Raw genomic sequence first — 24,773 nt, forward strand, 5'->3', positions numbered from 1 at the left:
CGCCGTGCACGCGCTCGTTCCCCTCCGCAGTGTCTTTCTCTCAGGGCGGAGGCGCGCTTTGGGCACGGTAACGGCTGCTCGACGAAGGGCTAGTACCGGGGGAGGAGGAGGAGAGACCGGGCGTTCACCTCACAGCACCGCGGCTGGGGCAGAGCAGAGGTGAGTGTTGGGCAGGGAAGGGTCGCCGGTGGGCGGGTTATAGAGGAGACGACGTACGGGTCTGACTGTGGTACTAAAGTACCCCCCCCCCTCTTTCTGTTCACCCCTCCCCCTTCTTATCCACCCCTCCCCCCCGAACCGGTATACGGGCAGCCGCATTGTCTTCCTGGGAGTTCTTGTTTGTGCTGAGGCTGCGGCCTAATTCGCTCTCACTGACCCCACCTCCCCGGCTCTAATCCCTCATCCCCGGCCTGCAACATGACGAGGAGCCCGCTGACTCCTGTGATGTGTAATATGTTATAATCTACATCTCTCGTTTATCAGCTCTCTGTAGTGTGTGCCTGGCTCTGTATTGTTTACGTGGGGCTGCCTGGCTCTGTATTGTTTACGTGGCGGGGACAGGCTCTGTTTACGAGGGACTGCCCGGCTCTGTATTGTTTACGTGGGACTGCATGGTTTTGCTGGATCTGCCAGTCGCTGCCACAAACCTTTCATTCTTGAAACCTTTTACGTCTTCGTTGCCATGGCAATGACTATCAACAAGCGACACATAATTTCCATTGATAAAAAAAAAAAAGTGTCATTGTGGTTTTTATTGTAGCGACGCGTCTGAACGTTACGATAAAATATTGACGCATTTGTCGTATCTCGCTCTCTCGTGGAGCGTATTCCAGCGTGGTTTCTTATTGTGTCTATACTATAAGATTATGGTGTAAGATATAGGCGCCATTTCTATATGTCCTGGGCTATAATTTGCTAATGGGGGGGGGGGGGTCCCCGTTCTGGGTGGTTGTCCCTATTATTCATAATAGCTGCTGGGCTGTGGTGGCGCTCGATTGGCGCAGTTGGCACTGTGCAGATAAACAACCCCTGTGATTTGAGTTTCCTCCTATGCTGATGGAGCACCTGGATGGAGACCCCTCACAATAATTGGGGGGAGAGGATGGTCCCAGAGTAGAGCTTTTTTTTGGGGGGGGGAGGGGGCGGCGTCTTTACTTATGCACATGTATATTATGTGTGTGTATATACACATATAGGGGCTTGTTTACTATTGCTGTGTTGTGCGCTGGCACCTTCTGTCTTGTGACTTCCTTTTATGTTGTGACTGTTTTTTACGTCTTCCCGTGTGTCGCCTTTTACAATAACTGTCCCGTATACATGGTGTTATGACTGCTATATGATGGTCCAAGCTTCTGGGGCTGAAGATTAATTCTAATTTGCATAATTGATGTGGATTTGCATAGATATATTGATCTGCTGGCGGTTACTGGACACATCCACACGTTTTGCATGGATTTTGAGGATCCCGGTTTGATCTCCTTTCCTTTTTGGAGAGTCTGTGCTGTATTGAGGTAGCGGCCGGGTGTTACTGCCTTGTGCTTTTTGTGTTTTTTTTTTTTTTGGTTTTTTTTTTGTTGCAATGTAGCGATAAATAATAGACGCTGCTGATGTTTGTGCCAACGTGGCGAGGCCTAGCTTCGTTCTTGCAGGGGTCTTGCCATGTGGGGGCAGGGGTCTTCCGTGACAGATCTATTGTTCCCAGCATGCGGCTTCTGGGTATAACCTCTGCAGGCGAAGGACGGGGCCTGGTTGTTCTGCCTGATGGCTGTTCCTGTGTTCGCCCGGCATGACTTGCTGAATTGCTGTGGTGTTACTGAGCGAGGAGATCACCTTTCTTCCTTTTCTGCTGCTCACGTTGGTTTATTTTGCAGCTTTATTATTAATGGCGAGGCAGATCTCCGACCAGAGTAAATGTATTCAGTCTTTTAATGTCTCTGATGGTGATGGCCAAGGTACTGAAGCTAGGAGAGCAGAGGAGGAACAGGCAGGAGGGTACGTGAGAAAGCAATAGGAAATCCTGATTCTCGGCAGTCATGAGATATACATAGGAAGAGGCGTCTGATGTTCAGATCTGTGTGCTGATAAACAGTGGAAAAAGCTGCTGCTGGGCATTGTTCCTGGGAACAGAGAGCGGGTGAGGTATGAAGTGACCTCCGGCTGTGGTGGCTGGATATATAGGTATGGTGTTGGTAATATTTGTGAAAATTCAGTCCCTAAGGCCGTAGTGTTTTTCTGGTCCGCAAATTCCCGGACCGTAGTCCGTATTTTGCGTTTGACATGCCATCTGTAGTACGTCCGTGTGTCATCTGCAAAATGCAGATCATATAAAAACAGTGCAAGGAAAGCTTCCTGTCGTGGCTTAGCAACACTTCTGCAAATACGGATGTCACACGGAGGTGTACCTACAGTTTCCACACGCCCGGTGACTTTTGTGCGCCATAATAAGACATGTCCTGGGTTATTGCGGCCGCAAAAATATGTTCATGTGCATAGGGCCTAAGCGTGGATCTTGGGGACCACGACTGCAGGAGAGGTTGAACTTATTCGGCATGTCCACGTATAGCATTGTATATAGAGGATGAGACGTGTGTGTGTGTGTGTGTGTGTGTGTATATATATATATATATATATATATATATATACATACAATCTATATCTCTCTCTCTATCCACCTTCTGCAGCTCCCTAAAATCTGGTCTGAAGGCCAGCCTTGTCACATATAATGTATTACACACTGGTAACACCTAGTCTCCAATTAAAGTCTTAGTAGCACATGAGACGTTCATAGGTTTTTAATAACACCTACACAGGTTCCTTATGACCGCTGGGAGGTGTCGGTGTTTAACTGGCTTTTAACCCGTTAGTGACCGCCAATACGCCTTTTCACGGCGGCCACTAATGGGCTTTATTCTGATGTATATGCCTTTTTATGGCACTGCATCAGGATAAAGTAAACAGCAGGGAGCCGTCAAATCTCCCTGCTCTGCCATGTGAGATCGATCGATCTCACCCGTTTAACCCCTCCGATGTGGTGCACAATAGCGAGCACCGCATCTGAGTGGTTTTGGAGAGAGGGAGGGAGCTCCCTCTCTCTCCCACCGACACCCGGCGATACGATCGCCGAGTGTCTGTCTCCCCAATGGCAGCCGGGGGCCTAATAAAGGCCCCCAGGTCTGCCTGGAGCGAATGCCTGCTAGATCATGCCGGAGGCATGACCTAGCAGATGCCTGCCCGTTTTAAACGGACAGGCAGTAATACACCGCAATACAAAAGTATTGCAGTGTATTATAATAGCGATCGGAGAATCGCATATTAAAGTCCCCTAGTGGGACTAGTGATAAAGTAAAAAAAAAAGTTTAATAAAGTTAATTTGAAAAAAAAATTAAAAACCCAGCTTTTCCCCTTACAAAATGCTTTACTATTAAAGAAACAAAATAAAGTTAAAAAGTTACACATTTGGTATCGCCGCGTCCGTAACGACCCCGACTATAAATCTATTACATTATTTAATCCGCACGGTGAACGCCGTAAAAAATGTAATAAAAAAACTATGGAAAAATTGCTGTTTTCTGTTAATCCTGACTTTAAAAAAAATGTGATTTAAAAAGTGATCAAAAAGTCGCATCTACTCCAAAATGGTACCAATAAAAACTACAAGTCGTCCCGCAAAAAAAAAGCCCTCGTACAACCGCATCGGCGAAAAGATAAAAACGTTACGGCTCTTCAAATATGGAGACACAAAAACAAATAATTTTGAAAAAAAAGTGTTTTTACTGTGTAAAAGTAGTAAAACATACAAAAACGATACAAATTTGGTATCGTTGCAATCGTAACAACCCGCTGAATAAAATTATTGTGTTATTTATATCACACGGTAAACGGCGTAGATTTAAGATGCGAAAAAGTGTGGCAAAATTTCAGGTTTTTTTCTATTTCCCCCCCCAAAAAAAGTTAATAAAAGTTAATCAATAAATGTCCCCCAAAATGGTGCTATTAAAAAATACAACTTGTCCCGCAAAAAACAAGACCTTATACAGCGATGTCGACGCAAAAATAAAAAACGTTATAGCTCTTGGAATGCGACGATGGAAAAACGTAAAAAATGGCTTGGTCATTAAGGTTTAAAATAGGCTGGTTATTAAGGGGTTAATAATGAGGAAATGACTTTGTGTTAATAATCTTTGTCCATAGTGTGTAATCTTATCTGTAAAAATTACCTATAACTCCTGTGATTTCCACGTTATCGCTCCCATTGCTGTTGCACGCTTGGATTCTGTGCTTATGATCCGAGGTCTGACAGGGTGCATTACACCACATGATACCACAGTTAGCGCGCATTCCTGGAGAAGAATGGCCCGTACGGTGTGCACCAGCGCTCACTGTCCGTACAGTTACTCTGTTGCCTCGACTTTAACATGAACCTCCTTGTGCGTTTTAAGACCTTTCCAACCAGCCAGGCTCAGGCCCCATGCACACAACCGTAAAATCTCCGTAATGGCGGACCGTAATATGGTAAGCGATTACGGACACGTTCGTTTCTATTGGGCACGGACACCTTTCCATATCGCTACTATTAGGTGGCAGTGCTGTAAAACCGTGCCCGGAATTATGGCGCATGTCCTACTTTTCGTATTTTACGCACCGTGCTCCCATACTTTGTATGTGAGCACGGCCCATAAATGTGTCCGTTGACCGACTGCCCGCAACTTTGGGCTGTGATTACGGGCACGGCCGTGTGCATAAGGCCTTACTGTCCCTTATGTTAATCAGGCTTACCTATATGGCAGTGGTCTCCAACATATACCACTCCCATCTAATGGCCACGTGTAAATGACTACACGATCGTTGCTATTTTCTTCTATGTGGGATTCTTTTCAGTCACCGCTGTCAATGAATGGCCTTGCAGTGTCAGACAGGGTATGTGTTGCATTGTAATAACGGAACTGTTAGTCAGATGTTGGCATAATCATCGCCTAAGTTTGACCCTGGCTCTGTCTGACGTAACGTAGGCTCATAACAACCTCGGCTATCTTGTGGCTCCGCTACAACAACATAAACAGTCTGCTCCGCAGGTTTTCTGATTTCGTCTCTTGCATCAGCAGGACACTGGAGATTGCTTGATTATAGTGTTGGTGCAAGGAAAATCTTGTGACATGTCATAGTGCACAATAGTAATTTTTGCTTTCCCGTTATTTGACCGTCGCTAATTATTTTTTGCGTTAATTTGACACCTCTAGCTAGTCTGCGCACAATTTCTGACCACCTCATATGAAATTAGGTGCCGCGGTAAATTTCAAAGCACATTGTCTAACTGGTTTAATACTTGGTATAAGATATTAATGTACAAGGATCAAAGGAGATTTTTGCCGTCTCGGGATATCCCAGATTTGTGCTCCTGGTATGCAAAGTCTGTGTTGGGTTATGGTGCTATAGTCTTCATCCAGCATGTTATGTAAGCGCTTATAAAATAATAATTTGTTCTGTGCTGGTCTAATAAGTTGTGTAATTCATGGGGTGTTGGACCTGTTCCTGTTAAGTTTTTAGGCCTTGAAGATTTTGCATGCTTTCTATGTGAACATACCTTCATAGACCAGACCTCAAAAGAAAACAGCCCAAAAAGTTAGGGTTAGGAAGCTTTTTTTTATTTTTTTCTATCCCTGGTGTACAGCTATCCATGTGTGGCCTTTTAAAGGGTGAGTCCATCCCTCCACCTAGAAGGGGTGATGAGGTCACTGAATATTGTATGTCTTGGCTAACTTTTCAGAACATGCCCTGAGCTTTGGAAGTCTCTGTTGCTTTGAAAGGGGTTCTCTGCTTTAGACAATCCTTACTTGTTAGGGTATGTTCACACGCAGAGTCAAAAATGTCTCAAAATACGGAGCAGTTTTCAAGACAAAACAGCTCCTGATTTTTAGACTTTTTTTTTTTGTGCCACTGGCGATTTTCGCAACGTTTTTTTTTACGGCTGTTTATGGAGCTTTTTTCAATAGTCTATGGAAAACTGTGCCAAAAACGTCCCAAGAAGTGTCCTGCATTTCTTTTTCGTGGCCGTTTTTTTTTACACGTTAAAAAACGCTACTAAAAACACTCAGTCGGAACAGAACGCCGTTTTCCCATTGAAATCAATGGGCAGATGTTTGGAGGCATTCTGCTTCCAATTTTTCGGGCGTTTACGGCCCGAAAATAGGCCCTGTGTACATACCCTTAGAAGCATCTCTTGAAAAAAGCAAAGTGTCCTCCTGCCGGGAACCCCAGTGATCAGCTGTAACCTGTGGGGAAACCTGGCAGTAAGGGGGGATTCACACGAGTGTGTATTTGGGCCGCGTGGTTTTCACGCGCCACGCATCGACCAATACAAGTCTATGGGGCAGTACAGACAGTCCGCGCTTTTTGCGCAGCGTTTGTTCGCTGCGTACAAAACGCGACAGGTTCAATAACTCTGCGTATTTCGCGCATCACGCTCCCATTGAAGTCAATGGGTGCGTGAAAACCACACAGGTTGCACGGAAGCACTTCCGTGCGAACCGACTGAAACAGCGCACCAGCTGTCAAAAGGATGAATGTAAACAAAAGCACCACGTGCTTTTCTGTTTCCGAACATCCAAACAGAGTGTCTTTGAGATGAGCGAACCCAGACAAGCGAACCGAACTTCACCGGGTTCGGCCGAACTCGTTTTGGCCGAACCCGGCAAAAAAATGTCCGGTACGCGACGACAGTGACTACCGATCCCAAAAAACGAAGTTCTGACTTAACGATAACTCCCGGCTTCTTCCTCCAGTCTGACCTCCCGGGATGACAATTCAGTCCAAGTGACAGCTGCAGCCAATCACAGGCCAAGCACAGGCTGCAGCGGTCACATGGACTGCCGCGTCATCCAGGGAGGTGGGGCCCGATGTCAAGAGAGGCGCGTCACCAAGGCAACGGCCGGGAGGGCAGATCTCGGTAAGTACAAACTTTTTTTTTTTTTTTTTTTTTTTTTTTAAACAGGTTGCTGTATATTGTGTTCGGCATTCACTGTCGAGGGTGCTGAAAGAGTTACTGCCGATCAGTTAGCTCTTTCAGCACCTTGGACAGTGACGGGCGTCGACTAGCCTCATCTCTATGATGGCGGCTGCGCGAAAATCACGCAGCCGCGCATCATACACGGATGACACGCAGCTGTCAAATGGATTTTGCGCGCGCAAAACGCTGCGTTGTTTGCGCGCGCAAAAACGCAACGTCCGTCTATCTGCCCTAAGGGTAAGGCCTCACGGTGCGGCACTGACCTGGCCGCAATGCGAGCAACAACTGCACCATTATTTGCATGGCTGTCAAGCTGCCAGTTAATGGCCGTGCGTTATTGCGGGTAAAACTGCAAAATCGTGCAGATATAAAGGATGTATTCCCTAATGGGCGCATGATTTTGCAGGTAAAGGGCTTTCTTACCTGCAACAACGCATGGCCCTTTAAGAGGCTATTTGACAGCCCCGCGGGACATGGCGCCGGTGTTGACTGTATCACGGCTGGGTTAGTGCCACTCCATGTGGCTTTACCCGGAGTGTTCAGTTTCCCTTCAGCGCCCCCACAGGGAAAATTAAGCATTACACAGCGCCAATTCATATCCATGTGTTATCTGAGTGATACAGGACAAGTCCTACAGAGGGAGAGACTCACTTTGTCAGGCCTCATTCACATCATGTTTTTGGTCTATGTTTAACGTACACGCTAGGAAAACCTCCCGTTGTATACGTTAATGTGGGCTGTTACGGACGCTTAACAGTGGCATCCACCCATATATTATTATGGGATATATTAGTCATACGCATCATGAACTCTCGTGAAGTTTTCATGATGGATACGTTAAACCGATGCCATAATAGCCTATGCTCAACTGTTAGGCATCAGTCACCCATAGGCTATTATGCCACTCGTTTAACGTATGTTTCATGAAAAGCTCATGATGTATACGTTTAACGAATGCCTGTGACTTGCTATATTGTGGTATACGTCCCCTGTAGGCTCCCATGTTTAAAAAAAAAAAATACAAAACTGTGTGGTATTTTATTTTTGTGTGGGATCCAGTTGTATGGAATAGCGTAGTCCACATTTCATAGTCCTATTTCATACCTCCAAGAAAAAACAAGTCCTACCAACCCGACGGAGGCCAGGAGTCAGGGCTAATACAGCCCTATGTTCACAGGGAGCTTTCCTGGTGTACACACTGAATGTACATCACAAATGTCACGTGAACTGGGCCTAAATGGTCTTTACTGTGGCCAAAAGATCAGGATCCTGAGTAGGATCCTCTATTAAATGGGTTGTACCAGAATCGACACTTAACCACAATGCTGGGACCCCCACCGATTGCACTAACGGGGGTCCCAAACCCTCCGCTACTCCTCCCTGCACTCCCTCCCCGATCAGCTGTTTCAGTCAGTTCTATAGACCTTGAATGGAGTGGCAGCGCACGTGCTTCATTCAATATCCTCAATGTAGGGGGTGCAAGGAGGAGGAACAGAAGGGTCGATCTTGTGATCGGATGGGGTTCCATTGGTGGGCCCCCCAATAATCTGACAATTATCACCTGACCTTTGGATAGGTGATTGGCAGTTCTGATACAACTACTTTATGTCAGAAGTCCCTGATAAGTTATATGGAAGTGGGTTTTCTAAACTAGACCTCCTTTTTAGGATCCCTAGACCTGTTTTGTCCTGGCTATGTTGAGTAAATAGACCTCACACGTGGTACTGGGTTATTTAGCTCTTGTACCTGTTTATGTAAGGCATATGTAATTAGGATTATTTGCATACTATTTGAATTTCACGCAAGTAAACTCTTCTCCATCAAGCTGACAGTATTCATTAGGAGGCAAACACATGTCAAATGTACAGAGTTCTGAGTACTCGGGAAGAAATCCACCACAGATGGGGCATGCTGCAGACATGAAAATCTAGATGTCCAGAAATGTATTATATATTTTTTTTTTCTCTCTTCCATGTGAATATGGGGTCTTGTGAAACCCAATTCCCATGTTTATCGGCTCCGAAAATCTGCAACAAATACTCTATGTAAGGCCTAATGGCAACACTGATCCTCTGAGAACTCGGACAGTGATCCCATCACTGCACGATCCATGTGATGTACTGCCCCCCCAATGCTGGTTTGTGAGGAGCTCTATGTACTGGTTTGTAAATTCTCATATGAAATTAGTATTACACCAGCAACAAAGGGCAACCGGCCGTCAGCGAGTCCAATATCCAATTACTGTGAGTAGCACACCGTTACCTAGCACTGTATAGTCTATTGTTTGTATTCTCTCTCCTGGACCCAGTGATGCGTACCTCCTGAATATTATTTTTTTTACCAAATTAATGAATTCCCAGACACTGTAACCTGACGGTATATAAGATTTCATCCTGGCGTTCACTTTTTGTCTAATGCAAGGTTCAGTCTTGCAGCCGATCTGTCGTTGCCACCACTAAGCTGATTACAGCGACCCCAGCGATCAGCTGTAATCCATAGGAGAACCTGGCGGCAAGTGCTCCATTCCCCCGCAGCACCACCGCAGGAGAAATTAAACATTACATGGTCCCCACGAAAAACGGCACGGATGTGCCTGGACGGCTCAGGCAAAATAAGGATCTGGCCATATTCAGACATAAGGGTGTGTGCACACTGCTTATTTTCAGGCCGTAAATGGCCGAAAGATTGGAAGCAGAACGCCGCCAAACCTCTACCCATTGATTTCAATGGGAAAAACTGCGTTCTGTTCCGACAGGGCGTGTTTTTTTTTTTTTTTTGTTTTTTTTTTTACGCGGCTGTTTTTAAAAACACCTGCGAAGAAGTGCATGTCACTACTTGAGCTGTTTTTCATTGACTATAGAAAAAACGCTTCAAAAACGGCTGTGAAAAAACGTGAGTTGCTAAAAAACCGGCTGAAAATCGGGCGCTGGTTTCCCTTGAAAACAGCTCCGTATTTTCAGTTTTTTTTTTTTGTTTGTTTTTTAAGCGTGTGAACATAGCCTAATACTACAGCGAAGTACAATACATGTGGATGAGATCTTTCTAACCCCATCCACATGTATGTTACGGGTTTCACCTCTTTAATATATTTGGTTTTTGCTGCAGAATCGTTGCAGACTTGCGGCAAAATCCGTTTCCGTTTTCTACTGCAACGTCTGGACGTCCCCTGATCATAGTGACTGTGCTGGACTGTAGAGTTGGTCATAGACTTTTCTGCTTGATCCCACGAGCTGTGGCTGCTGTCAGGTGATGTTCTAGGTTGTGGAGAGTTGGATTTTTATTAGCTGACTCTTGTTGGTTCCCCCATAAGACCTCATGCACACTGCCCCTGATTGCGGCTGGGGAGTGTCCTCCACGGGCCGTCCGTAAATCACGGACCGTACACACACTGATTTCAGTGAGCCGGGACATCAAATGTGGCCCGTATAAGGACTTGTCTTATTTTTTTTTTTTTTTTTTTGGGCGGGCGGTCTCTGTGTACTGTGTGCATGGGTCCATAGAAATGAATGGGTACGCAATTCATCCGCACTTTTGTGGATGAATTGCGGACACAAAAATCACATTTGTGTGCATAAGGCGTGCTGTGTTAGAGTTAATAGTGGCTTCCACTTTTTTGCTTTCATTTCTGGCCCGGCGCAGGCATAAGTGGATTATTGCAAATGTCAGTTAAGGGCTCATTCACACAAGCGTGATTCTCGTCCGTGTGCTGTGCGTTAAAACCGCACACTGCCGCATTGATTTCAATGGGGCTGTTCACACATGTGAGTTTTCACACAGCGAGAGTCCGTTGCATAAAACGCACTGCATGTCCTATATTGGTGCGTTGTCACGTACATGGTCGCCCATTGAAGTCAATGGATGTGTGAAAACCACGGACAGCGCACTGACGTTGTTTCACGCATCAATTTAAAAAAAAAAAGTGTGTGAAATACACGACACGCAATGCACACTGATGCAAAAACTCATCGCATACTGGCAGATTTACATTTGTTTTTTTTACGCGCATAAATCTGTCACGCTAGTGTGAATGTGGCCTTACTCTGCTAACCTGTGTCTCTGGTTAATTTTAAAGAAATATTTTACTGCATTCTATGCAGATGGAAAACTTGTATGTAGACCATGTATGTCATGACTTTTTGTATTCTGGACACACTGTAGGGTTCACAAGCAACTCTCCTAGGGGAGGATGTCTCTCTAATATCCCATACAATGGAGCTCACCACAATTGTATTTTTATTCTCATGGATTCCTACAGGAAAAAAAAATATCTATATGCCTATGTATAACGCTTGGGGCGTACACCGATACAGTATGGGCACCGTTTTGCGGATCCATACAGCACAGATCTTGTAATACTTCTGTGTGCGTAATGTAGATAGAAATTGAAAGTTGAGGTAGACAGAGGGGTGGGTAAAACTATGCAAACTGACGTGAGAACGGATATCCGTAGGTAACTAAAGTGGTGCAGCGTCTAAAAAGGAAGATTGTTTTTGCTTTCTATTTCTGCCTTGCCACAGTGAGGAACCGATGAGGAGAGGAGGAGGATCTGCACTTTATAAAACTGCTGCCAGGTGATTCTTTTCTGTATATCACAATCCTGCAGACCTCGTGTGTAGCTGCCGCTCGCTCCGCTTGTGTGGTCCCTGTTGGTTGGATCAGGTGTCCTGCAGGTAGTTCAGCCAACGTTCTTTGTTGGCAGGATGGGATGTGGATTACTTTAAGACGTGCCCCTCTATGTACCAGGTATAGGAGTTGTGCGTGTGGTAGATCTGTGGGGTGCTAAAGAGTGGAAGGGGGGGGGGATACAGGTAACGCTCAATCAAAAGTGGAATTTTTTTGCAAATGAGGCAAACTGTGCCGTCTACAGAGCGACACACGTTGAGTCAGTATTAAGTGGGTAGATAAGAACTTATACAGCTTGGAGGGCTCTTTATGTATTTAACAATGGTCATTTCAGATTAAAGGTTTTTGCTTTTTGAGGTAAAAAAAATATATCTATAAAGTCCTGCATACAAAATACTGACCCTGTAATATAGCGGAGTACCCGGGACGACTATGGCTGGGCTGGTTTACACACGTGCAGTAGATTCTGTGGGCTGTGTAAATGCCTAGTGTGGGGCGAATATATCAAAAGGTTTCTGGCGTAAAAAAGTAGCAACGTTTGGTGCAGATCATAGTTGCGCTAAGGTGTTTTTTTTTTTAATTTTTCTTTTTGGAAAGTGGTGACAAAAGGGGTCGGGGCCTTTGTTGGAATTACAGATTTATTATAATTTATGCCAGAAACAGTCTTATGGCGCAGATCTGTAGCGGCCGTAGACTTGCATTTCTGTTGCGTGGACAGCCGAAGAAGATGCATCAAATATAGAAAGAGTTGGGGGCCTCCTTAATTTATTTGGTGGATTTTCTGCCAATGTAACTTAGTTTGAGTGGCGTTTTAAAACCCTAGCCTTAATATTTTCACCCCGGTATGTTCATAGAGATACTATGGGGTAAACAAATGGCCCATTTCTAAATCGCTGGTCCCCAGGATCGCAGTTCAGACGAGGAATTTGAAACTTATATAAATCCTCCATGTTGGGGGTTGTAGTTTCGCAACCTGGTCAACAGGTTGGAGACTGCTCTAGACGTTGCTAGGGGTCACCTACTGGTAAATTCAGACCATGCGGTCAAGGCGCAAGTTTTTACCCAGTTTTTTTTAGGTGTGAGCCCTGCCTGTGAATAATTATTGTGCGTTACCCCCACAATTAGGGCAGATACAGACGGACGTTGCGTTTTTGCGCGCGCAAAAACCATTTGACAGCTGCGTGTGTCATCCGTGTATGATGCGCGGCTGCGTGATTTTCGCGCAGCCGCCATCATAGAGATGAGGCTAGTCGACGCCCGTCACTGTCCAAGGTGCTGAAAGAGCTAACTGATTGGCAGTAACTCTTTCAGCACCCTCGACAGTGAATGCCGAACACAATATACAGCAACCTGTTAAAAAAAAAAAAGAAAGTTCGTACTTACCGAGAACTTCCCGGCCGTTGCCTTGGTGACACGTCCTTGGTGACGCGCCTCTCGACATCGGGCCCCACCTCCCTGGATGACGCGGCAGTCCATGTGACCGCTGCAGCCTGTGCTTGGCCTGTGATTGGCTGGAGCTGTCACTTGGACTGAATTGTCATCCCGGGAGGTCAGACTGGAGGAAGAAGCCGGGAGTTATCGGTAAGTGAGAAATTCGTTTTTTTTTTTTTTACAGGTTCATGTTTATTGGGATCGGTAGTCACTGTCCATGGTGCTGAACCAGTTTAACTCTTTCAGCACCCTGGACAGTGACTATCTCCTGACGTCGCGTACCGGAAATTTTTTTGCCTTGTTCGGCCAAAACGATTCGGCCGAACCCGGTGAAGTTCGATTGTCCGGGTTCGCTCATCTCAAAGACACTCCATTTGGATGTTTGGAAACAGAAAAGCACGTGGTGCTTTTCTGTTTACATTCATCCTTTTGACAGCTGGTGCGCTGTTTCAGTCGGTTCGCACGGAAGTGACTTCAATGGGTGCGTGATGCGCGAAATACGCGGAGATATTGAACCTGTCGCGTTTTTTGCGCAGCAGACGCTGCGCAAAAAGCACGGACTGTCTGTACTGCCCCATAGACTTGTATTGGTCTTTGCATGGCGCGTGAAAACCACGCGGCCCGCACGAACCGAATACACGTTCGTGTGAATCCCCCCTTAGGCAGCTGATCAGATTGGCGCTTCATGACGGCTCCATCCATACAATTCTGTCACGTGTCTAGTGATAGTGGCTCTGTGTTCTCCGATGTCATCTGTATTTTTTTTATAATTTGGTAATGGTGACACGTGGGGCAAATCTTACCCTGTCCTGTCTCTGACAACAAGGAACACATCTGTGCCATGTCCTGGCCGCCTGATGCAATGTTGTCCATGTCGATACCCCCCAGTTATTGTGCTTCACATCCGGTGCCGCTATATAGAGAACGTTTTGCTCTTCCCTGACACTTCTGTTCGTTCACACGCTGCAGATTTTGTTGCAGAAGTTTCTTCAACAGAGTCCGTTCCATTCATCTGAACGCGGTCATTTCTGCAGCAGGTGCCGGGATTTCGGCAAGTCCAATTAAGGCTGAATTCAGACTACCGTAGTATACGTCCGTTAATACAACAGCCATCTCGCAAACGCATCGATTTTTTTCACTGGACCGTGTGAAGGGTCCGTTGAAAAATAGAACATGTCCTATTTTCTTCCGTTTTTCACGGATCCCTCGATATACTCAAGTCTATGGGAATCTGTGAAAACGGGACCCGCATGGGTGCAACTCGGACCTGAGAAACGTCCCATTTTTCACGTCAGTTTGCACTTGTTTGTGTGAATCCGGCCTAAACTGAATGAAACTAATTTTCAGTTGCAGAAATTTCTGCAACATTTGGACAAACAGAAGAGTCAGGGAAGAGCAAAACTTACCCAATATAGCGGCACTGGAAGTGAAGCACCATAACCCCCAGCATCCATGTGACTGCACCAGAGGTGGAATATTTGTCCTGTCTGCTGTTTCTCCCATAAAACCGTTGCTTGACTTGTGTCTTGTGTGGACTTTACATGAGAATATCTGATCTGACTATAACTCCCAGAATAATCCGATGCTGGGTCTACAATGTAAGGCCTTATTCACACCAACGTGTCTGTTTTGCGCGTGTAATTAACGCAGCGTTTTTCTTGTTTCTCAGTTCTTTTTTTTTTCTTTTCTCAGTTCCGTGTGACATCGTCTACATCTGCGTTTTTTTACATGCGTTTCTTACGTTTTTTTTTTTCCATCTATTTAGCAACTGTTGCGTGAATCACGGACAGCACACGGATGACATCCAACGCACCAAAATAGGACATGCAGAAAGTTTCATGCAATGGACGCACGCTGCGTCAAATTCAATGCATGTCTGATTAGCCCCATTTATTTACATAGGTCCGTGTGGTGTCCGTGAAAAAAAACGGCCAGCGCACGGACGTGAAATACGCTCGTGTGAATAAGGCCGAAGGCTGTACTGTTTACATACAGCTGCCATATAGCCACGTCGCCCGGACCCCCGCAGTTCTACTGAACCATCCTTAGATCCACATAGACCCCTGTGATCATGTAAGATTGATTCTGTAAAACCTCTCGATGACCGGGACTTTACACAATTCCCAATGTACAGTTATGACTTCACTGGGGATATTTTTACTTTAATGGAAACTATTTTATTTTGTCGGCAAATTCCTTCAGTCTTTGCCAAACCAAACCTGGTGTTTCCCCTGCTGAGGTGTTTTCTAGGGACGACTGTTTTAATATTCTCTGATCATAGGAGTTGTTTAGCAGCTCGGATCCTTCTCTTCAATGGATTTGATCCATGGACGTTCTGCTGGTGCCAAAAAACCGCTACGTGTAAACCCAGCCTTAAAGGGCAACTCCACCTTTTGGTTAGCCTCTGGCGTCTGAGAATAGGAGGGGTGGAGGGTCACACAAGTCATAGAGTATATAAACCACAATGCTGGGTAAAGTGGTCAAACCTTTGAGCTGCTGGTGCAAAATTTCTGTAAGACCCCTGTATTTATGGATGCATAGCCCCCCCAATGTCCAGTGCCTCAGTTAGGGCCTGTTCACGTCAGCGCTGGCCTTCCATTCGTCTTTTACATCAGAGCCATTGTTTTCAATGGTGTGTGTCGCTATGTTTCCATTTTTTTTTTTTGTCATGGAAACTATAGTGTCGTGGTCTGCACTATTTTTGTGAAAAAAAAACCAGAAACCTAGCGGAACGGAGGCAATTTGAAACCAACTTAAACCGAAAAAATACCATTGATATCAATACTATTTTGTCTTTCCGTTCGTCTGATGGAACAGATGAATGGAAGTCCAACGCTGATGTGAACAGGCCTATAGGCACCATATCTGCAGTAGAAGCATGTTAAGCTGTTAGAGGCCTCAGTCACAGATCCGACCGGAAACCATTGTGGTTTTTACTGGAAACCACCACTAACGCCATGATGGAACCCATTAAAGTCAACGGGTGCTGATGGTGTCCGTCTGACATCAGAACCGGCGTTTTCAATATTTTCCTTGTTCTGAGCAGAACAACGAAGACACAGATGTGAACAGGCCCTTACCTGTGTAAGGTTATGTTAACACGTCTTAACAAAATATGTCTGTATTCAGGCAAAAACAGCTCCTGAATTTCAGATGTTTTTGCAAGTACTCGCGTTTTTCGCGGTGTCCATTAAAGAGACTGTCACCACATTATAAGTGCCCTGTGTCCTATATAAGGAGATCGGCGCTGTAATGTAGGTGACAGTAATGCTTTTTATTTTAAAAAACGATCTTTTTTCACAACGTTAGAAGCGATTTACGTTTATGCTAATGAGCTTTCTTAATGCCCAAGTGGGCGTACTTTAACTTTCGACCAAGTGGGCGTTGTACAGAGGTGTGTATGACGCTGACCAATCGGCATCATGCACTCCTCTCCATTCATTTACACTGCACTAGCGATATAGATATATCACCATGTGCAGCCTCATACACAAGCCCTAACATTACTGCAGTGTCCTGATAATGAATACACATGAAATCCAGCCTGGACGTCTTGTGTACTCAGAATCCTGACACTTCTGAATCTCTCTTTTTTTTTTTTTTTGTGAGATTCCAGCAACGGATACGAGATCTCGGAGCTAAACGAGATTTGGTTTCACTTGCCGGAATCCTTATGTAGGAGATAGGACACTTATAATGTGGTGACAGGGTCTCTTTAATAAGGCTATGTTCACACGGAGTATTTTGGGGGAGGAATATCTGCCTCAAAATTCAGTTTGGAACTTTGAGGCAGATTTTCCTCTCCCTGCACGGCGATTTTCGCACCGTTTTTCGCCCGCGGCCATTGAGCGCAGCGGGCATAAAACAGCGCGAAATACGCTTTCTCTGCCTCCCATTGAAGTCAATGGGAGGTCAGAGGCGGAAGCGCCCGAAGATAGGGCATGTCGCTGCTTTTTCCCGCGTGGCAGTTTTCAGCCGTAAATGACAGCTAGCGTGTGAACATACCCTTAGGGAATGTTTCCCAAATTAGGATTATCGGTTATCTGTGGCAGATATGCGCAGACTAAACTGACTTATTTTCGGCACGGAATCTGTGAACAAGGTGCATGCATTTATTTAAAAATAAAATTTTAAGTTGGCAAATAGGGCACAAAATACCCCCTTTGCATGCGTTGCCGCCGGAATTGCTGCGGATTTAGTTGTGGAACGGCTCCACAACATGTGAACACGGCCTTACGGAGATATACATCGTTAAAAGTCCATATTATCCCTGCAAGTTTCAGAACCGCTGGGGTCATGGATGTTACCATATGACCCTCTGGAACCGGTGTTAACCCCTCAGATGCTGAACTTTACTGCCACATCTGTCGTGGCACTAGATAACTCCAGGTGGAGTTCCCCTTTAAATATTCAGCCCGCCCCGCCTGTGTGTGGATGATGTGATGTAAGGTCATGCGGCCGCTGTCTTGGTGCTGGCGCCCCCTCTGGTGGCACTTGGTGCAGGCATCTGCGCTGTTCTGCAGGAGGAGGAGACTTTAGAGCTCTCGCATTAACCCTCCCTTCGCCGGCCTCCGGCTTGTGACCAGTGAGATGATTGCAGGAGCCGGGGAGGGGTTTGGAGTGGGCAGGATACGACGCATGCGTCCCGGGTTTGCTGCGGGTGTGGTCGGTGCTAGGAGCCGAGCTGCAGTGAGAGTCCCGGGGAGGCGGCTGGGAGGAGTCTTCGCTGCGTGGAAGGCTCGGGCTGCGGTGCTGGAGCGGAGTGTCCTGGGGTCGGAGCTCACAGACCGCGGGTGTCCTCGTTGGTGCGCCTGGAATGTGAGTTGTCCCGGAGGCTGGCGCAGGACGGAGCTGGCATGGGCAGCAGCCGGGCTATTTCTGATCCCTTACCTCACCCCCTCCTCCCGGCCTGGGACAACAACTGCTGAGGCTTTACCAGGGGAGGGGGCTCCGCTATGAACTGTCCAACCCATGACTGGCAAAGCGACCCACAGCGTGCTCTACTCGTGGAAAGGGGTGCTGTTCACCTGCCTGTCCGGGAGTGACCCGAAGAAACGAAAAGGTAACGCAGTGCCCCATCATTGTATGTGGGGGGGGTCTCCAGCGCCTGCCACTTCAGTGTACTCTGCATGCTGGCAGGGATGGATCTGCTGGGGTCAGTGACCGTCTCCTATGTTGTGGTCGTGTCCACCTTGGCCTTGAGGTTGACAGCATCTTGTGTTTCTGAACATGTAGCGGTAGAACATGTCACTGATATATTGTATGGTCTGATACGTGGAGATCTGACACTTACCTGCAAGCAGTGATGGTGCCAGGTGCACCAGGTACAGGGATGTTGAGCCTTTGCATCGCCGTAGATGCTTCTGATCTTGTGCAATGAGCTATTCTGGTAGCGGCCGCTTTGTACCTAGTGCTAACTGCTTATTCAGACTAACGTGTTGATAGATCGTGTGACGTCCGTTTAAACGTCCGTCGCACTGCTGCGTGTATTTCTATGGGGCTGTTCACACGTCTTAACAGACTGTGTAAAGGGCCCATGAAAAAATAGGACGTCCTATTTTTGTCAGTTTTCACGGATCCCTCAATAGACGCAAGTCTATTAGCTATCCGCAAAAACGTGCCCTGCATGGGTGCGAATCGGATGTAACAAACTGCCATCTTTTCATGGCTGATTCCGCACACATCCGTCTGAATAAGCCCTTGTATCTACTACCGGTGGTATCGGACACTTTGTATCTTGTGTGATCACTGTAGTGTCTGCCTGGGACTATGGAGGACATGAAATGTATCCGGTCGGTCTTGCTCACATCTTCTCTATAATGCAGTTTGTTCCCTTAATGGAAAGTGTTTTGTTACTCGCTGCACCGTATAGACTGAACTTATTGGTGTGAACATCATAAAAATGTCTGGGTTATTACTACCAGCGCAGCTGTCAGGTGTATATGGGAATTTCAGCTCTTGCCTGAACTCGAGCTTTGTGCAGTCGCAGGACTATGAGCTCCTAGGGCTATTTATGGAAGCTTCCCGACTAAAGGAAACTGAATACTATTCACGCAGCGCTCATAGCCTCAGTGATCGTATACAGGTCTGGTTGTAGATTGGGAATATTTATCATGGGCCATAGTAGAGCGCAATGCCAGGAAGGGAGGAGTGTTGTCGTTCCAGATTGATCATGGTCTCCTGCGGGTTTGTGGATCATTCAGTGGATCGATCGACATTGCAAAAAAACAAGTGTCCTCCAGTTTGGGACCCCCCCCCCTCCCCACCTTGTGAAGTTTTGGGTACTAGATCTGCATTACCGCTCATTTTTCTAGGTAGTCTCTGGTCTCCTGCATTAGACAGATGGTACAGTCCATGCTACAACGTTGCATGCTGCCCCTGGGCGCTTGCTGTGCCATGATACACATCACTGTAGTCTCCATCGCCCAGTCCTGTGCAAATATATGCCCTGCGTTAACTCACTAACTTGCATTGTAAAACAAAGAACACCGCTTTTTTCTTTTTGCAGCAGCCTACACTCTTCCATACAGTAAATGAGAAGTTGACCCATACCGCCTGAATGTATTAAAAGTCAACATCTGGCCCACTGTACCTTTGTGGATATGAGTTTGGCGCGTACATAGGGAGCATTTCACAACATACACACCAAACGTTGGTCAAAAGATGTGAACCGGATTTAATTTATATTTTTCTTCATGAACTTTATCTACTTTCTGAAGTCCCGCATGAGTCCTCTGGAAACAAAGGGATGTAATGTGTTGTAAATCAGTCCCTGCGAGCAGGACTGAGGCCACAGGTGCTCCTGGGTGTTTACATCACAATGAATGAGGGATATGGATGACCGTGTCCCTGCTCTCCGTGACATACTAGCTGTATATACTACACCCCTGCAGCGTCACAATAACGCAAAGAAATAGAAGAGACCGCACATAGTAATGTATTAACCGCATGGGGGGGGGGGGGGCGCATACATTTCATAGTGTTCCTCAACTCCTTTGCTTCGTGACAAAGGTGTAAATGCAGCGTGTGTATTTTTAGACCTGTTAGTTTAACTTTGCACTTGATGGTTGTTGCTTTGGACTAGGCAGTTATTATGAAGTGAATTGACCTAGCTTTTAAGTAAGACATGCAAAATGCCTGTTCGGAGCTGAGGTTCATGTGACTGTCACACGTCTACATCCAACGTCGACGAGCGACCTTCGCGAGGAATAATCAATATGGAATTGTGTAGCAGACCAAGTACATCCAGAGCTTGTAGATCTTGTATACAATAAACATTTGTGGAATGTGAGGAGCGACTTCCTGGGGGCGTCATGCATGTAGGATTACAAGAAGCGGCCGCATGACTTCCACAAAGGGCCAAGAGGCAGATGTTCAGAGGTCACCGCTCATTAGTCTGAGAATGAGGAAGCGTTTTCTTGTGTTCTGCTGAGTTGCTGAGTCTTTACCCAGGTGCAATAAAAGCAATTCTGCTAGCGAACAACTACCAGTAATCTATATTAATGCTGACTGCGCTGAGGCGGCAGTCTGCAGTCTATGGCTCTGCGGCTGCTGAGAAACTACAACTCCCAGGGTGCCCTGACAGCCACAGTAGTTCCAGTCTCCACAGCTGGAAAGCCACAGGTTATAGATCAACTAAGGCCTCATGCACACGACTGTAAAGGTTTTTACTGTCTGCAGACTGCTACAGATGTGCATCTGTATTTGCAATTGCGGAAGCGCCCATAGAATTCTACGGGGAGGGGGAGGGAGTCCGTGCCGCAATTGTGGACAAGAATAGGACGTGTTCTATATCCAGCGGATCCGGCTGGGCACATCCGTAAATATACAGAAAGGTGTCCGTGGCCTGTAGAAATGAACGGGTCTGCAATTTCATCCGTAATTATAGATGACCACTATGGTCGTGTGCATGGGGCCTAAAGTCTGCCCCTGCTCAACTGTGACATCACTGTTCCTATGTGTAGTGTTGGCATCACATCCTGTCATGACCAGTCGGTGCCTTGCGTCACACAGTCAGCAAACATGGTGGATGTGTGCTGGTTTGGTCCATTATAGCGGAGTGCACGGAGTATCCCTGGCAGACGTGGGGAGACTTTTCCACTGTTGCAGCAGCACAGACCGTCCCCCTTTTGAAAGCGGGGTTTGTCCGATTTCCCTCATTGTCTCGTCTTTCTGAGCGGTCATTTGAGACTCTTGTCGTTTCTTTGCTTATTCTCTTTTTTTCCTCTGAAAGTAACTGCTTCTCTTTTGCCTTCCAGAAATGAGCCGTCAGACTGCCGCAGCCATCCCAACTGGTACTTCAAAGTGTCCACCTTCCCAGCGGGTGCCAGCTTTGACAGGAACAACGGCTTCAAACAATGACTTGGCAAGCCTCTTCGAATGCCCCGTATGCTTTGACTATGTTTTACCACCTATTCTTCAATGTCAAAGCGGACACCTTGTGTGCAGCAACTGTCGCCCCAAACTCACATGTTGCCCGACCTGCAGAGGTCCCTTGGGATCCATCCGCAACCTGGCAATGGAAAAAGTTGCCAACTCTGTCCTATTCCCCTGCAAATATGCCTCTTCGGGTTGCGAGGTGACATTGCCGCACACAGAGAAAGCCGACCACGAGGAGCTGTGTGAATTTCGACCGTACTCGTGTCCCTGCCCCGGAGCATCCTGTAAATGGCAAGGGTCCTTGGATGCAGTGATGCCACATCTCATGCACCAGCATAAATCCATAACAACGTTACAAGGAGAGGATATTGTGTTTCTTGCCACAGACATTAATCTTCCCGGGGCTGTGGACTGGGTTATGATGCAGTCCTGTTTTGGTTTTCACTTTATGCTGGTTTTGGAGAAACAGGAAAAATACGATGGTCACCAACAATTCTTTGCTATTGTACAACTTATAGGAACACGGAAGCAAGCCGAGAACTTTGCTTACCGTCTGGAGTTAAACGGTCACCGGCGACGATTGACTTGGGAGGCGACTCCGCGTTCTATTCACGAGGGTATTGCGACCGCCATCATGAACAGCGACTGCCTAGTGTTCGATACAAGCATTGCACAGCTCTTTGCGGAAAATGGCAATTTAGGAATAAATGTAACAATATCAATGTGTTAAAAAAATGGCAATCACAAACTTCCAGGGCCAGTGTTTAAAGTCCGCGCTTTATATTTCACTTTCTACAGTCGCAATTGACTTTCACTGCCGGCCACGGACTGCAAAAAAAAATAAAACGTGGGCACGGCCGATGAACTACAGATACAGGAAGCAGATGCATGTAAAAAGAAAACACTAATATTTAAATTCAACCACTGAAAAAAAAACTATACCCTGTACTCGGGCTCCTTGTTTGTTTTTTTTTTGTTTGTTTTTTTTAATTTAATTTTTTTTATTTAAAGAAAAAAAAAATGAAAAAAGAGGAAATTAAAATAACCCTGAATTAATTTGTGTTTGTAGTTTGTACAGTAAAATACTGTCTGTGTTTCTTTCCCTTTTTGACGGACAAGCCATTCTGCGCGGCCTCCTCTCCCCGGGTCGCTGCGTTCCTCATTTGTAAGTCACTATAAATAGAATTGCTGCTGTTTGTGTATATTTTCTGTGTATTGCTAATTTTTATTAACTTCTAGTTTTTCATTCAATAAATTTGACTTTCTTTTCTGTAATTAAGTATATAAATATATATTATATATATTTTTTTTTGTACACATACGTTTGCTATGCGTTTCTCAACTTACCCCCCCCCCCCCCATCCATATATTTTTTTTTTTTCTCAAATCTGGAATGAGGGTTTTTTTTTTTTTTTTTCCCCAGTGATATTTGACTTGGACGTTGTGGTATATGCAATGGTTGGATTGGTCAGACGTTTAAAAATTTGTCGATTTTTGGCGAATATGTATGACTAGAGCCTTATCTAAATGCTGATGAGTGGATACCGGCTGCAATGGTGCCTACACATAGGAGAGCCGGCCATTTTAAGGCTCGAACGTCCCTAATTTGGCCTGTTAGAATCCATAACAATTTCTTAAGAGAAATCCGTAGACCGCATCATTGAACGTATCCGTTCAGACGGTGAAATGGCGGATTCCGGTGTGGAGGCTACCGAGTAGTCATGTGTGTTGCAGCCGGGTGACCTTGTGAGATTTGGATACGGCTTTAGGAAAAGTTGACAATGTGTTCGGAGAGTTTACGGCGCAGAAGACTGTTTGTTTTGTAGTGCAAAACTCCATTGTCTTTTTTTCAAATTCTAATTGAAACCAGATATTGTTTAATGAGTAGTCTCAAAATGAGATGTTCTCCATCTTTTTATAATTGTCATTAAAAATAATACTTGGCAAAATACCCTCTCAGCTGTAATTTGTACCGCTATAAATTGTCTGCAGAAATGGATTTAGCTTTTTTGGAAACTGATTCTGTTTGTAATCGCGCTACCCTTTTGAAGTTTGGGGCCTCTAAAATGTCAGTTCTGACTATAAAATGTGTAAATGAATGCATTTAGTATTGTACTTGTCATCTTAGGGGTGTATGTACACGAGTTGTGTTGTAAAAGAAAACAAAAAAAACCTTTAGTAAATACATCAAAGTAATGTCCGCTGATTTAGGTTCTTAAAGGGTTATTCCCATCTCGGACATCGATGGCATATCTGTAGATTATGCCATAAATATCTGATAGTTGAGGCCCCCCCCCCCCCTCTGAGACCTGCACCTTTAAGAATCTGGCCCTTTAACAGCCATCCTATTTTCTGCTGCTGGTTTCGGGCCATTGACTTATAAGGTGTCCGGCTTTTCTGGAAAGGGCTAAGTGCGTCTTACTATGCAGTTTCTGGAACTCCCATAGAAATGAATGGGAATTGCATAAACAACATGGCACAGCGAGCAGCGCTGTTTCCATAGATCCTGATAGGTGTGAGTCCCAAAGCTGGAATCTGCATCTATCGGACATTTATGGCATATCCTGTCAGAACACTGCTTTTCTGAAACAGCTCCAAATCTCCTGCAGACAGCTAATCTATATAGTTCTGTCTACAGTCACCACTAGAGGGAGCCTTACTGCATACTGTCAGTACATTGATTTCCATATTGAAACTGTATGCAGTAAGAGTCTAGGCTCCCTCTAGTGGTGCAGGAGATTTGGAGCTCTGTACCAAAAAAATAAATAAATATATAGCCCTCTGACCACTATATAAAGACATTATAGAATCTGCAATTGTTGGACCTAAAAATGAGTGTTACAAGGTGGGTTTACACTTTAAGGGAAACACACCCTGACGTGTCATAGGTGCCTTTGGTTGAGGCCTTAAGTTTGGACTCCTCCTGGTAAGGGCTCTAAAGCATGATTAAGACACTTTGGAAACAGGGTCATTGGATTTAGGATGGAATCCTAAGGTGTGGTCTGAAGTATTTTGGACTGGAACATTTTATGGGATTTTATAAATGGGGTAAAAAAGTAAAATCTAGCTTTTGTGATAGCATGGGTTTACCTACAGATACAATCTATATAAAGCCAGCGCTAATCTTATACAGACCCTAGTTAGCCGCCTGTATTATACTCCAGAGCTGCATCCAGAATTCTGCTGTTGCTACTAGAAACAGGAAAACATTTGTTGAACTCCTAATTGCTTCGCTTTTGTCTTACAATGCTTTCTATATTTGTTCTGAACAAGCAAGGCATGCTGGTAGTCTTCAACATCAAATCTGGCACAGTAGTAAATGCAGCTCTGGATGTGA

The 24,773-nt window shown here is 45.6% G+C and overlaps 1 protein-coding gene across 2 annotated transcripts; it reads left to right on the plus strand.

Annotated features, from left to right (window-relative positions):
- SIAH1 (siah E3 ubiquitin protein ligase 1) lies at positions 1 to 23,385 on the plus strand. 2 transcript variants are annotated; one of them, XM_075837096.1, is made up of 2 exons: positions 1 to 159; positions 21,316 to 23,385. In XM_075837096.1, exon 2 carries the CDS (start codon positions 21,318 to 21,320, stop codon positions 22,164 to 22,166), a length of 849 nt encoding a protein of 282 aa, XP_075693211.1. In that variant the 5' UTR covers positions 1 to 159; positions 21,316 to 21,317; the 3' UTR covers positions 22,167 to 23,385. The 2 variants fall into 2 exon arrangements, with proteins under 2 accessions (XP_075693211.1, XP_075693210.1); XM_075837095.1 differs by lacking the exon at positions 1 to 159 and adding an exon at positions 17,735 to 18,119.
- The last annotated feature ends 1,388 nt before the right edge of the window (positions 23,386 to 24,773 follow it).

Source organism: Rhinoderma darwinii, chromosome 9 (assembly GCF_050947455.1).
Source record: "Rhinoderma darwinii isolate aRhiDar2 chromosome 9, aRhiDar2.hap1, whole genome shotgun sequence".
Classification (NCBI taxonomy): Eukaryota; Metazoa; Chordata; class Amphibia; order Anura; family Rhinodermatidae; genus Rhinoderma; species Rhinoderma darwinii.